Genomic DNA, 13895 nt, shown 5'->3' with positions numbered 1-13895 from the left:
GGTTTATCGGAGATAACTGATCCTGACGACCGAGGTCAGAAGTCATCAATCCACCTGATCAGTGCAATCTGATGGTGAAACCCTGTAAAACCATAAAACAGTTTGCACAAAGGCAGGGCTCACCAACAACAGGTTTGCAAACCTCCTACCACTGTAGAAGGAGGACAGATGTTGAACTGACCTCTCCCTGTTGTTTTTGAAGTGTGCCATGAGTCCTGTGGCTCTCGGGTCAAAGACCGTTGATGTCTCTCACTGCCGCCCGACCTCCTGCGGTTCCCCAGCGTCTGCGTGTTGACTCGGAGCAGGCCATTTGGCCCCCTCGAGCCCCAGCGGTTTGAGGCGATCGTCACTGCGGCGAATTCCATGATCCCTCCGACTCCTGGCCTGAGAGGAAATCCCGTCCCCGTGAGGTCCAAAGCCTCCGACAGAAGCGGATGCCCTCGTCTCCGCCCCGTCATGTCGCCGTGGCCCCCTCGCTCAGGACCGACCCACAATCGGAAAAGTCCAGTCCACGTCCAGAGGGGGAGAGGTGGGATGCTGGTTGCAGAGTCGGTGCGGACTGGATGGGCCGAATAGCCTTCCGCGGTGATTGTCTGAGCAAACATTCTGCCTAATCACAATAGCCATATTTCACACGGCCTTTCGACTGAACAATAAATAGTTACACTGAGGTAAATTAGAAAGAACATAAGAATCTGAAAAAAATACCGTGCAACTTCACAGAGACACGGGGAGAATGTGCAAACTCCACACAGACAGTCGCCCAAGGGTGGGATCAAACCCAGGTCCTTGGCGCAGTGAGGCTGTTGCGCTAACCACTGAGCCACTCCAGCACAGGGTAATAAAAAGATAACTGTGCCATTAACTGCTACTTTGGCTCCTTCTTGCTTTCTGCGGCAGGGAATTCCACAGCCCCCTGCTCTCACGTATTCGCCTCAGGGAAAGATGCTGCAAATCAGAAGCAATCATGGAAATCACTGGCAAAAATCAGCTGGTCTGGCAGTATCTGTGGATGGGTTAATGTTTCGCGCCTCTTGGGAAATTCGAAAGACGGGCCACTGGACCCAAACATGCCAACTCTGCTTTCTCTCGTAGAAAGCATCTGGTCCAATGCATCACAGCTTCGGATAGTAACTGCTCTGCCCAAGGTCATAACAGACAGACATACACACAGACAGACACACAGAGGCAGACACACAGCAACAGACATACAGAGACACACACAGACATACACACAGCGACAGACATACAGAGACACACACACATACAGACACACAGAGACATACACACAACGACAGGCATACAAAGACACACACAGCGACAGGCATACAGAGACACACACAGACATACAGACAGCGACAGACATACAGAGACACACACAGACATACACACAGCGACAGACATACAGAGACACACACAGCGACAGACATACAGAGACACACAGAGACATACACACAGCGACAGGCATACAGAGACACACACAGACATACACACAGCGACAGACATACAGACACACAGAGACATACACACAACGACAGGCATACAAAGACACACACAGCGACAGGCATACAGAGACACACACAGACATACAGACAGCGACAGACATACAGAGACACACACAGACATACACACAGTGACAGGCATACAGAGACACACACAGACATACACACAGAGACAGACACACAGAAACAGACATACTGAGACACACACAGACATACACACAGTGACAGACATACAGAGACACACAGAGACATACACACAGAGACAGACACACAGAAACAGACATACTGAGACACACACAGGCATATACACAGAAACAGACATACTGAGACACCAAGACATACAGAGACACATACACAGATGTACAGAGGCACAGAAACAGATGGAGACAGATATAGACACCACACCGACATTTACACAGACTTACAGAATAATGGACACATACAGAGACACACAGAGACAGGCAGCGATGGACTATAGTATGTGAGAGGTTCATAAATCTGATATCAGCAGGGAAGAAGCAGCTCTTGAATCTGTTGGTATATCTTTTCAAACTTTTGTATCTTCTTTCGGCAGTAGAGGATGGGAGGGAATATAACTGGGTGGGAGGGGGTCTTTGATGATGTTAGGTGCTTTCCCAAGGGCAGTGGGAAGTGTAGACTGAGTCAACAGATGGGAGGCTGGTTTGTGTGATGGGCTGGGCCACTGTCTGTAATTTCTCGTGATCTTGGGAAGAGCAGTTTACAGACAGGATGCTTTCTATGGTGCATCTGTAAAAATTGGTGAGTGCCCTTGTGGATATGTTAGTCTGTCTTCATTTAACCCTTTCGGACAATGCGGCATTACTGGTATCTCTTTTGTCACTTACTACCCCTTGAGCTGGATGCCTGGCACACACAGTTTCAGGGGAGGTGACCCCACCGTTGCCAATGGGTCTGGAGTCACGTGTAAGACTTGGTCTGGTTTGGGAGGGGGACGGTGGAAGAATTAATTACCCATTTACGAACATGATTGCGCAGTATGTACGTGGGGATGAGTGCTGGGGGTGATGCCTCATCCAGTCGAATAGCCAACCGAGGGTTGTACAGGTTTGAGTGCGGACAACTGGATTCTTTCACAAAAAGCAACTCAGGACCTGAGGAAGGATTTTCTTAAATAAAATTAAAATCACCCCTCATTGATTCATCCCAAACCCCTCACTGAAATAAGTAGCCAATAGGGAAGTGGTGTTTCTCGATCGACGTTCTCCGGGATCGATCGTCACGTCCTGGAGGACCAGTGGGAGGAAGACGCGCAGGCGCGACCGAGCGCACTCCGAGCGGCTCGAACGGAGAAGCAGGAGACGGCGGCGCCATGAGCCTGGCGGAGAACCGGCCGTCGAGGAAAAATGCCGGTAACCGCATGTCGCGGCTGCTGGAGGCCGAGGAGGACGATGACTTCTACATGACGACCTACGGGGGTTTCCATGAGGTGAAGGAGAAAGAGGGACTTTAAAAGAAGAGGGAGAGCTCGCCCAAGGTGGCGGGAGGCCGCCGCCATCTTGGAAGGGACAAGCGGGCGCAACCGAGCTTGCTGTCTGGGGGGCGGGGCCACTTCGGGAAACGCCTCCCATCTCAGCCGCCATTGGGCTTAGTTCCTATCGGTTACTATGTCTTGTGTCATCATTGGCTGCCGCCGCTGTCAATCAGCGCTGTGCCACTTACCTGCACTGGGGAGATTTTTTCAGATGCTTCAAATAGACCTTTCGGCCCAACCAGTCCATGCTGACCCGCCTATCCTAAAGTAATCTAGTCCGAAATAGAGCCATACAGTCAGGAAACAGACCCTTTGGCATAACCAGCCCATGCTGATCCCCTATCGTGAATTAACCTAGTCCCATAAAGTGTCATACAGCGTGGAACTAGCCCCTTCAGCCCAACCAGTCCATGCTGACCTCCTATCCTAAATTAATCTCGTCACATGTGGGGTTTCAAAGCGTGGAAACAGACACTTCAGCCCATCTTGTCCGTACTGACCTGCTTTGCTAAATTAATCTAGTCCCGTTCTCTCAAAGTAAGCTTGCAGGTTGAGTCAGTAGTAAGCAAGGCTAATGCAATGTTGGCATTTATTTTCAGAGAACTTGAATTTAAAAGCAGGGATGTACTACTGAGGCTTTATAAGGCTGTGGTCAGGCTACATTTGGAGTATTGTGTGCAGTTTTGGGCCCAATATCTCGGGGAAGATGTACTGGCCCTGGAGTGGGTTGAGAGGAGGGTCAGAAGAATGGTCCCAGGAATGAAAAGCTTAACATATAAGGAACATTTGAGGACTCTGGGACAATACCCGTTGGAGTTTAGGAGGATGAGGGGGTTCTAATTGAACCTTATATAATAATGAATGGCCTGGACAGAGTGGATGTTGTGTAGATGTTTTCATTTGTAGGAGAGACTAGGACCTGAGGGCACAGCCTTAGAGTAAAGGGAAGACCTGTCAGAACGGAGATAAGAGAGAAGCTTCTTCAGCCAGAGAGTGGTGAATCTATGGAATTCACTGCCACAGAAGGCTGTGGAGGCCAAGCCATTGAGCACATTTAATACTGAGATAGATAGGTTCTTGATTATCAAGGGTTACGGGGAGAATGTTGTTGAAGAACTTATCAGCCACGATTGAATGGCGGAGTGGACTTGATGAGCCGAATGGCCCAATTTCTGCTCCTGTCTTATGGTCATATACGATCATACAGTCAGGAAACAGATCCTTCGGCCCAACCAGTCCATGCTGACCGGATATCCTAAATGAATCTAGTCCCATCTGCCAACATTTGGCCCGTATCCTCCTAAACCTTCCCAATTCATGTACCCCTCCAGATGCCAGGGAGTGTGTTAGAAGCAGCAATACGATGATCCAAACCCTAGAAAATTAAACGGTGTGATTGTAATCTAATCCCTAGTCTTGCACATTTTCCAAATCAATGCAGTTTTTGATCCTGGATGGATTTTAATGAAAGTTGACATTAATAACAGGGGGATTGAGTTTAAGAGTCGTGAGATCTTGTTGCAGCTCTATAAAACTTTGGTTGGACCGCACTTGGAGTGCTGCGTCCGGTTCTGGGCGCCCTATTGTAGGAGGGATGTGGATGCTTTGGGGAGGGTTCAGAGGAGGTTTACCAGGATGCTGCCTGGACTGGAGGGCTTATCTTATGAAGAGAGGTTGACTGAGCTCGGTCTCTTTTCATTGGAGAAAAGGAGGAGGAGAGGGAACCTAATTGAGGTATACAAGATAGTGAGAGGCATAGATAGAGTTGATAGCCAGAGACTATTTCCCAGGGCAGAAATGGCTAGCACGAGGGGTCATAGTTTTAGGCTGGTTGGTGGAAAGTATAGAGGGGATGTCAGAGGCAGGTTCTTTACGCAGAGAGTTGTGAGAGCATGGAATGCGTTGCCAGCAGCAGTTGTGGAAGCAAGGTCATTGGGGTCATTTAAGAGACTGCTGGACATGTATATGGTCACAGAAATTTGAGGGTGCATACATGAGGATCAATGGTCGGCACAACATTGTGGGCTGAAGGGCCTGTTCTGTGCTGTACTGTTCTATGTTCTATGTTCTAAGATACTGGAAACCCAAAACAAAAGCTGAAGTTTGCTGTAGAAACCCAGCAAGTCTGGTGGAAGGAGAGAGAACAGAGGTAACGTTTCGAGTTTTACTAGAGATTTGCCGGGATGTTGCTTGGAATGAAGGGTTTAAGTTATGGCGAGAGGCTGGGACCTTTTTTCCTCTGGAGTGTAGGAGGTTGTGGGCTGACCTTACAGAGGTTTATAAAATCATGAGAGGCACGGACAGGGTGAAAAGTTTTTCCCTAGACTGGGGGAATTTCAAAACCAGGCAGAATTTTTTAAGGTGAGAGGAGAAAGATTGAAAACAAGACATGAGGGGCAATTTTTTTTACACAGAGAGTGGTTTGTATGTAGAATGAACTTCCAGAGGATGCGGAGTGCAGCCACAGTTACAACGTTTAAAAGACATTTGGGTAAGTACAGGAATAGGAACGGTTTGGAGAGACATGAGCCAAACACAGGCACGTGAGACTAGTTTAGCTTGGGGGAAACCTGGTCAGTGTGGATTAGTTGGGCTGAAGAGTCTGCTTCTGTGTTGTTTGACTCTAATTATATCTAACTCCTTCTTGGAGACATTTAATGGTGAGGTGTCTTCTGGAGCACTGTGTCTAGTTCTGGTTGCCCTGCAAAACGAATGATATTAATTTGAGAGGGTTCAGAAAATATTTATGAGAACCTGGAGTGAACTGCCCGGGGAAATGGTTAATGCAGGTACCGTTAAGAATATTTAAAAGACATTTGGATAAGTACATGAATAAGAAGTGTTTGGAGGGATATGGGCCAGGAGCAGGCAGGTGGGACTAGTTTAGTTTGGGATTATAGTCGGCATGGACAGGTTGGACCGAAGGGTCTGTTTCAGTGTGGTATGACTCCAGTGACCCACTTTACCCTTCTCACCAGACTTTAACATTAAATTCATTAAATGTGTTTTCCTTACTGCCAGACCTGCTGGTTTTCCCTGGAAATTTCCCTCTTTCTTTTCCTACACTCCAAAATGCTATTATGCACAACTGAGCGACCTTCCCACCATCAAAATTACCATGACTTTCTTTTTGGTTTTTTTTAAACTAAGACCTGCCAACAGTATAAAAACTCGCACAGCCAATTCAAAATTCACATGAAAAATCAGCAATTTCTGCTTTTTGTGTTTGTTTCAGTTATAAATGCTTTGCAGCTTCCCCCAATGCTTAATGTCAGGCCTGGGCCTCCCTCCATATATCCCCATTCTACTCCACAACGGCCTTCTCCTATTCCCCTGTTCATCTCCTTCTATCCCTTTCTCCCTTAGTGTTTTTATCCTGTACCTATATCCCCCCCCCTCTGCCCCATCCCTTAAATTCAGAGGCAAAACATAATCAGAAAGGAGATAATGGGAACAGCAGATGCTGGGGAATCCAAGATAACAAAGTGTGGGGCTGGATGAACACAGCAGGCCCAGCAGCATCAAAAGCTCTGATGAAGGGTCCAGGCCCGAAACGTCAGCTTTTGTGCTCCTAAGATGAGGCTTGGCCTGCTGTGTTCATCCAGCTCCACACTTTGTTATCTCTTATAATCAGAAAGGAACTGGGTAGGTTGAACAGGTGGGTCATAAAGTCATACTGAATGGAAACAGACGCTTCGGTCCAGCCCGTCCATGCTGACCAGGTTTCCTGGACTAAACTAGTTCCATTTGCCTGCGTGTGATCATATCCTTCTAAACCTTTCCCTGTTTGTATAAATGCTGTAACTGTACCAGCCCCCACCACTTCCTCTGGCAGCTCATTCCATACACGCACCACCCTCTGTGTGGAAAAGCTTGGTTTGATTTATTATTGTCACCTGCACCTAGGTACAGTGAGAAGTTGTGTTTTGCATGCAGTACCGTACAAAGTGCATCAGCGTGATAGTACAGAGCGAGGAATCCAATGTTATAGCTGCGGAGAAGTCGCACTAAGAGCGAGATCAGCATTTAAAATTTGAGAGGTCCATTCAGGGGGAGGAAGCTGTTCTAGAATCTGTTGGTGCTTGTATAAAAACTTGTATATCTTCTGCCCGAATGAAGAGCTGACAGAGCTCTTTGCTAACATTGGTTACTTTCCCAAAGCAGCAGGAAGTGTAGATGGAATCAATGTTTGGAAGTCTGTTTGGATGATAGACTGCGCGGAGTTCACACAACTCTCTCTGTAGTTCCTTGTGGTCTCTCGAGTTGCCCCTCAAGTTCCTTTTTAAATCTTCCCCATTTCACTTTAAACCTACTCCTTCTGCTTTTGAGCTCCACTACCCTGAGGATAAGACCTTGGCTGTTCACCTTATCTATGCCCCTTGTGACGTTAGAAAAGTGGAATTTTGCAAAACTTCACATCGAACTGAAACCTTCCGACGCTTTCCAGAGCAGGGAAGCTATTCGATGTGAACATTCTCTTGCCACAGATCGCTCCCAGAATCGCTGGGTTTCTCCAAAGTGTCCTCTGTTTATATCCCCCTTTAAACATACGTGCCTGAAGTTTCTGCTTACTTTTTGGGTTAATGATGTTTCTCCTGAATTCCGAATCGGATTTGTCCATTTTAATTATTCACAGAACCTGACCGTGTGGAAACAGGCCCTTCAACCCAACAAGTCCACACTGACCATTGGAGCATCCCACCCAGACCCATCCTCCTATAATCCACCCTAACCCGCACATCCCTGGGCACTACGGGGCAATTTAACATGGCCAATCCACCCTAACCCACACATCCCTGGGCACTACGGGGCAATTTAACACGGCCAATCCACCCCAACCCACACATCCCTGGGGACTACGGGACAATTTAGCACGGCCAATCCACCCTAACCAGCACATCCCTGGGCACTATGGGACAGTTTAGCACGGCCAACCCACCCTAACCTGCACATCCCTGGGCACTACGGGACAATTTAGCACGGCCAATGCACCCTAACCCACGCATCCCTGAACACTACAGCACAACCAATCCGCCCTAACCCGCACATCCCTGGGCACTAGGGGACAATTTAGCACGGCCAATCCACCCGAACGCGCACATCCCTAGACTGTGCGTGGGAGGGTCATGTTGCGGCTGTACAGGACATTGGTTAGGGTCACTTTGGAAATACCGTTCAGTTCTGGTCCCCCTGCTACAGGAAGGATGTTGTGAAAGGGTCAGGAAAGATTTACAGGGATGTTGGAGGGTTTGAGCTACAGGGAGAGGCTCGGGGTGTTTTCCCCGGAGCATCGGAGGCTGAAGGGGGGACCTTATAGAGGTTTATAAAACCATGAGGGGCATGGGTAGGGGGGATAGACAAGGTCTTTTCCCCCAGGGGTAGGGGGGAGTCCAAAACTAGAGGGGCATAGGTTTAAGGTGAGAGGGGAGAGGGACCTGAGGGGTAACTTCTTCACACAGAGAGTGGTGTGTGTATGGAAGGAGGAAGTGGGTGGGGGCTGGTACAGTTACAGCATTTAAAAGGCATCGGGATGGGGACATGGATAGGAAGGGGTTAGAGTGATAGGGGCCGCGCGCTGGCAAATGGGACTTGGTTAATTTAGGATATCTGGCCGGCACAGACGGGTTTGAAAGAAGGGCCTGCTTCTTTGCTGTGTGACTCTGACATCCGGAGTAAACCCAAGGGGCGAGACGGTGCCATCTCCTCACAGAACGAGGGTGGAATTGAACCTGTGTCACTGGCGCCGTGAGGCAGCATTGCTAACCACCGAGGTATTATGCCGCCTGTTTCGATTAACGGGTCTCTGTGTCAGTTTTGCTGTGCTCTGTTCAATTCTAACATGCTGTTTTCTGTGTCTCTCTCTCTCGCTCTGCCTCTGGCTCTCACTCGCACTCGGCCTCCTAGGAATCAGGAGATGACGAGTACAACACGGATCAATCGGAGAGCGAGGATGAGGTGGACTCGGACTTTGACATTGATGAGGGGGACGAACCGACCAGCGACCAGGAGGACGACGAGCCCAAGCGAAAGAGGCGGGTCATCACCAAAGTGTACAAGGCAAGAGGTGGCAGAATAGCTGGGACGGTGGTGCGTAATCGAAACACATGAGACCCTCCCAGCACTGTTCAGAGATCGACAGCTGCCAGCTCCCCGCCCCTACTGCGGCAGCAGGTGGCCAGTGGGATGCTGGTGTGAGTTAGCAGCAGGCCATTCAGTCTGGCTCTACTTATTAAGTCCACTCCTCAGAAGAGGATCCAGGTATCTGAGTCTGGAAAACATTTTCTGAGCTGCCTCTAGCTCATTGTCTGTCAAAAATATAACGCAGGCAGTTCTCTAAGCGTGGCCCAGCAGGCTTAGGTTAGATTAGATTCCCTACAGTGTGGAAGCAGGCCCTTCGGCCCAACAAGTCCACACCGCCCCTTGGAGCAACCCACCCAGACCCGTCCCCCACACACCCCTGAACACTACGGGCAATTTAGCATGGCCAATCCACCTAGGTTGTGAAGGGGAGGCCTGAAGTTACAGAACAGACCAGAACAAACCTCTCTTAGAAGGCAGCCGAAACACTCATGTTTTCTTAAGGTAAATGGAAGCTATTATGTTCCAGATGCAATTGAATTGGTCACAATACTCGACCTTAAGCAAAACACAATGTATTATCAATTTCTTTAAACGCTGTAGTTAAAATGCAACAAAAGAAAGAAGAATTTAGAATAACTTAACTCGATTGGAAACCTTAATAGAATACAGTACCTATTACTAATTAACTGTTCCAATGTAGCGACACCCCCGAAACGCACCCCTGTGGCAAGGCAAAACGGTAAATTCAGCAAAACAGATTTTTTTCTCACCTGCAATCCAGCAGCCCAGGAAGAGAGCCTCCAGTTCCTGGCAGGAATTGAGAGAGGGGAAAATTGTTTCCACTTCTTCAGGATCCCAACAGCAACTTTCGAAAGCTAATACTTTAAAAAAATCCTGGATCTGTGATAGCTTGAGCACGCCCGCTCAGGCTGCTTCTACTGTTCCAGCTTCAAACACCAAAACACCCAAGGCCTTCCAAGCAGTTTACTCTAGTGGTCATGGCAGACTGCTCAATACCTCTGCCTTAAAACTTCTCTTCAAACCAACCCAGGCCAAAATGCACTTCTTAAAGCCACTGTATTGTCACATGCTGTTCCGATGTGAGAGATTTTGGATGGGGGGGCGCTGAACGGCCTCCTGCTCTTGGATGTTGGATGAGACGAAAGCAGTGGTATCTGCCGAAAAGCTGGATAAACCATTCAGCTACGCAGCCCCACCCCCCCTCCAGCCTGTCACACAGGAACAGGAGGCCATTGAGCCCTTCCCTCCTCGAGCCTGTCACACAGGAACAGGAGGCCATTGAGCCCCTCCCTCCTCGAGCCTGTCACACAGGAACAGGAAGCCATTGAGCCCCTCCCTCCTCGAGCCTGCCACCCAGGAACAGGAGGCCATTGAGCCCCTCCCTCCTCGAGCCTGCCACCCAGGAACAGGAGGCCATTGAGCCCCTCCCTCCTCGAGCCTGCCACCCAGGAACAGGCGGCCATTGAGCCCCTCCCTCCTCGAGCCTGTCACACAGGAACAGGAGGCCATTCAGCGCCCTCCCCAACACTGTTACACAGAAACAGAAGGCCATTTAGCACCACCCCCCACCGAGCCTGTCACACAGGAACAGGAGGCCATTCAGCCCCTCCCTCCATGAGCCTGTCACACAGGAACAGGAGGCCATTCAGCCCATCCCTCCTTGAGCCTGTTACACAGGGACAAGAGGCCATTCGGTCATTTGGTGATTGCTAACTCCACTGGCTGGGAATGCCTCCGGCCTCCCCCACCCCACAAAGCAATCACTGCTGTCTCCGTTATGCTGGCCACGCTGCCTCTGTCTAACCTTTTGGACCTCGTGCCCGCACCCCCAACCCCTTAAACCCCTCTCCAGGAGCGAGTCAAATCTGCCCGACCCACTGCCAGGGTGAAGAAGCCAGCCAGCAGCTCCAGCGACTTTGACAAGCTAAAGACGGAGAAAGGGGACATTGTGGAACAACAAGATGAATTCGGAGAGTGTAAGTGCTGCCATGTCCTCTTGGGAACTGCGTGAGAGCTCACAAGCCCCTTTGTCCTCAACGCCGCGTTCTGACATTGCAGCAGGATTACCCCCACACCCCGCGGGAGCGAGTACGCCATTCCCACCCCCACACTCCCCACACTCCCCACAGGAGCAAAACCACCCCCCCTTCCCACAGGATTCTCTCCCCACTGTTTGATATTATTCTAAACCTCCGATGCTTTGAAATGTTCCTATTTTGGCAAATCTAGAGGCTCAATCAAAGTTCACATTCCCAGAGCGGGTGCCGAGGGAGCGGGCGCAGTCGGAGGGTCGGCGCCGAGGGAGCGGGCGCAGTCGGAGGGTCGGCGCCGAGGGAGCGGGCGCCAAAGCGGGTTTTTAGTCACAAACTAACATGACCAGGATTTTTAAAAAAGCCTAGGCTTTGGGTGTTTTGTTTGTGGGATTCTCCTGTGCACACATCGCTGTAGGGGGTGTGAGGGCTGTAACTGAGGGACAATCCAGACCAAGGAATGCTAGAGTTACATTTTTGTAGCGGCTTTAACCTCCCCAGAGATTCCAGATGTTGTAATGTGCGGTGAGAAGGTTGATGCCCAGTTTCAACCTGACTCCAATCTCTGTCTCTGTCTCCCCTGTCTTTCTCTCTCTCTTTCTGTCGCTCCCTGTCGCTTGCTGTCCACCTGTGTGTCTCCCCCTCTCTCTGTGTCTCTCACCCTGTCTGTCCGTCTGTGTGTGTGTGTTTCTCTCTCTGTCACTCTCTCTCGTTCTCTCCCTCTCTCTCTTTCGCTGTCTGTCTCTGTCTCTCTCTCTGTCTGTCCCTCTCTCTCTCTCTCTCTCTCTCTCTCTCTTCTGTCTGTCCCTCTCACTCTCTCTCTTCTGTCTGTCCCTCTCTCTCTGTCTGTCTGTCCCTCTCTCTCTCTCTCTTCTGTCTGTCCCTCTCTCTCTGTCTGTCTGTCCCTCTCTCTCTCTCTCTCTTCTGTCTGTCCCTCTCTCTCTGTCTGTCTGTCCCTCTCTCTCTGTCTGTCTGTCCCTCTCTCCCTCTGTCTGTCCCTCTCTCTCTCTCTCTCTGTCCCCCTCTGTCTCTCTTTCTCTCTCTCTGTCTGTCCCCCTCTGTCTCTCTCTCTCTCTCTGTCTGTCCCCCTCTCTCTCTCTCTCTCTCTCTCTCTCTGTCTGTCTCTCTCTCTCTCTCTCTCTCTCTCTCTGTCTGTCCCCCCCTCTCTCTCTCTCTCTCTCTCTCTCTCTCTGTCTGTCTGTCCCTCTCTCTCTCTCTCTCTGTCTGTCTGTCCCTCTCTCTCTCTCTCTCTCTCTCTCTGTCTGTCCCCCTCTCTCTCTCTCTCTCTCTCTGTCTGTCTGTCCCCCTCTCTCTCTCTCTCTGTCTGTCTGTCCCCCCCCCCCTCTCTCTCTCTCTCTCTCTCTCTCTGTCTGTCCCCCTCTCTCTCTCTCTCTCTCTCTGTCTGTCTGTCCCTCTCTCTCTCTCTCTCTCTCTCTCTCTCTCTGTCTGTCTGTCCCCCCCTCTCTCTCTCTCTCTCTCTCTGTCTGTCTGTCCCTCTCTCTCTCTCTCTCTCACTCTCTGTCTGTCCCCCTCTCTCTCTCTCTCTCTCTCTCTCTGTCTGTCTGTCCCTCTCTCTCTCTCTCTCTCTGTCTGTCCCCCTCTGTCTCTCTCTCTCTCTGTCTGTCTGTCCCCCTCTGTCTCTCTCTCTCTCTCTCTGTCTGTCTGTCCCTCTCTCTCTCTCTCTCTCTCTCTGTCTGTCTGTCCCTCTCTCTCTCTCTCTCTCTCTCTCTCTCTCTCTCTCTCTCTGTCTGTCCCCCCCTCTCTCTCTCTCTCTCTCTCTCTCTCTCTGTCTGTCTGTCCCCCCCTCTCTCTCTCTCTCTCTCTCTCTCTCTGTCTGTCCCCCTCTCCCTCTCCCTCTCTCTGTCTGCCCCTCTCTCCCTCCCGTGTGATAGGTGGCCGTAAGTCTGTGCGACAGTCGACCACCGAGCACACGCGCCTCACCTACCTGCGTGTCCAGGAGCGCCAGGTGCAGCCTCGGCGCCTGCGCAAAGCCCCTCATGCCGAGAGCCGCCAGCTGACGCAGGAGGAGCTGCTGGCTGAGGCCAAGGCCACCGAGGAGATCAACCTGCGCTCGCTGGAGAACTACGAGCGGCTGGAGGCCGACAAGAAGAAGCAGGTTCTGAAGAAGCGCAAGTGCGTGGGCCCCACCATCCGCTTCCACTCGGTCACGATGCCCCTCATCACCGAGATCAACGTGAAGGAGGAGAACGTGGACGTGGAGGGCTTGGACCACGAGCCGCAGGCCTCCTCCGAGGGACCCTCGCTGTCCGTCCTCGCTCCGGTAGGCCGCTGCCTGCGCAACTTTGTCACCTTCAGCGACGACGCCACCTTCGAGCGGTTCTTCCCCAGGCAGCGGGCTCCCCGGGCGCCGGCCCGCGAGCTCTGCCCGGTCACCCACAAGCCGGCGCTGTACCGCGACCCAATCACCGACATCCCTTACGCCAACACCCGCGCCTTCAAGATCATCCGCGAGGCCTACAAGAAGTACATCACGGCCCACGGCCTGCCCAACCCGCCGCCGGCCACGGGCAGCGCCCAGCTGGAGGCCGGCACCCGGGGCCGGCAGAAGATCATCATTAAGCAGGCCGTGCCGCCCACGTGACCCAGACTAGCCCCCACTCCCAACCCCCCCCCCACTCCCAACCTCCCCCCCCACTCCCAACCTCCCCCTCCCCCCACTCCCAACCCCCCCACCCCCCTCCCCCCACTCCCAACCTCCCCCTCCCCCCACTCCCAACCTCCCCCTCC

At 51.3% G+C, this 13895-nt stretch overlaps 1 protein-coding gene across 1 annotated transcript; it reads left to right on the top strand.

Moving 5' to 3' along the window:
* The first annotated feature begins 2798 nt into the window (after positions 1-2798).
* On the top strand, positions 2799-13778 carry vps72b (vacuolar protein sorting 72 homolog b). The gene is made up of 4 exons (XM_059642948.1): positions 2799-2970; positions 8920-9072; positions 10970-11093; positions 13040-13778. The coding sequence occupies exons 1-4, from the start codon at positions 2854-2856 to the stop codon at positions 13747-13749; spliced, it is 1104 nt and encodes a 367-aa protein (XP_059498931.1). The 5' UTR covers positions 2799-2853; the 3' UTR covers positions 13750-13778.
* Positions 13779-13895: the final 117 nt, after the last annotated feature.

The sequence above is a fragment of the Stegostoma tigrinum genome, chromosome 47 (genome assembly GCF_030684315.1).
Source record: "Stegostoma tigrinum isolate sSteTig4 chromosome 47, sSteTig4.hap1, whole genome shotgun sequence".
Classification (NCBI taxonomy): domain Eukaryota; kingdom Metazoa; phylum Chordata; class Chondrichthyes; order Orectolobiformes; family Stegostomatidae; genus Stegostoma; species Stegostoma tigrinum.
This window is presented reverse-complemented; position numbering and strand designations above follow the sequence as displayed.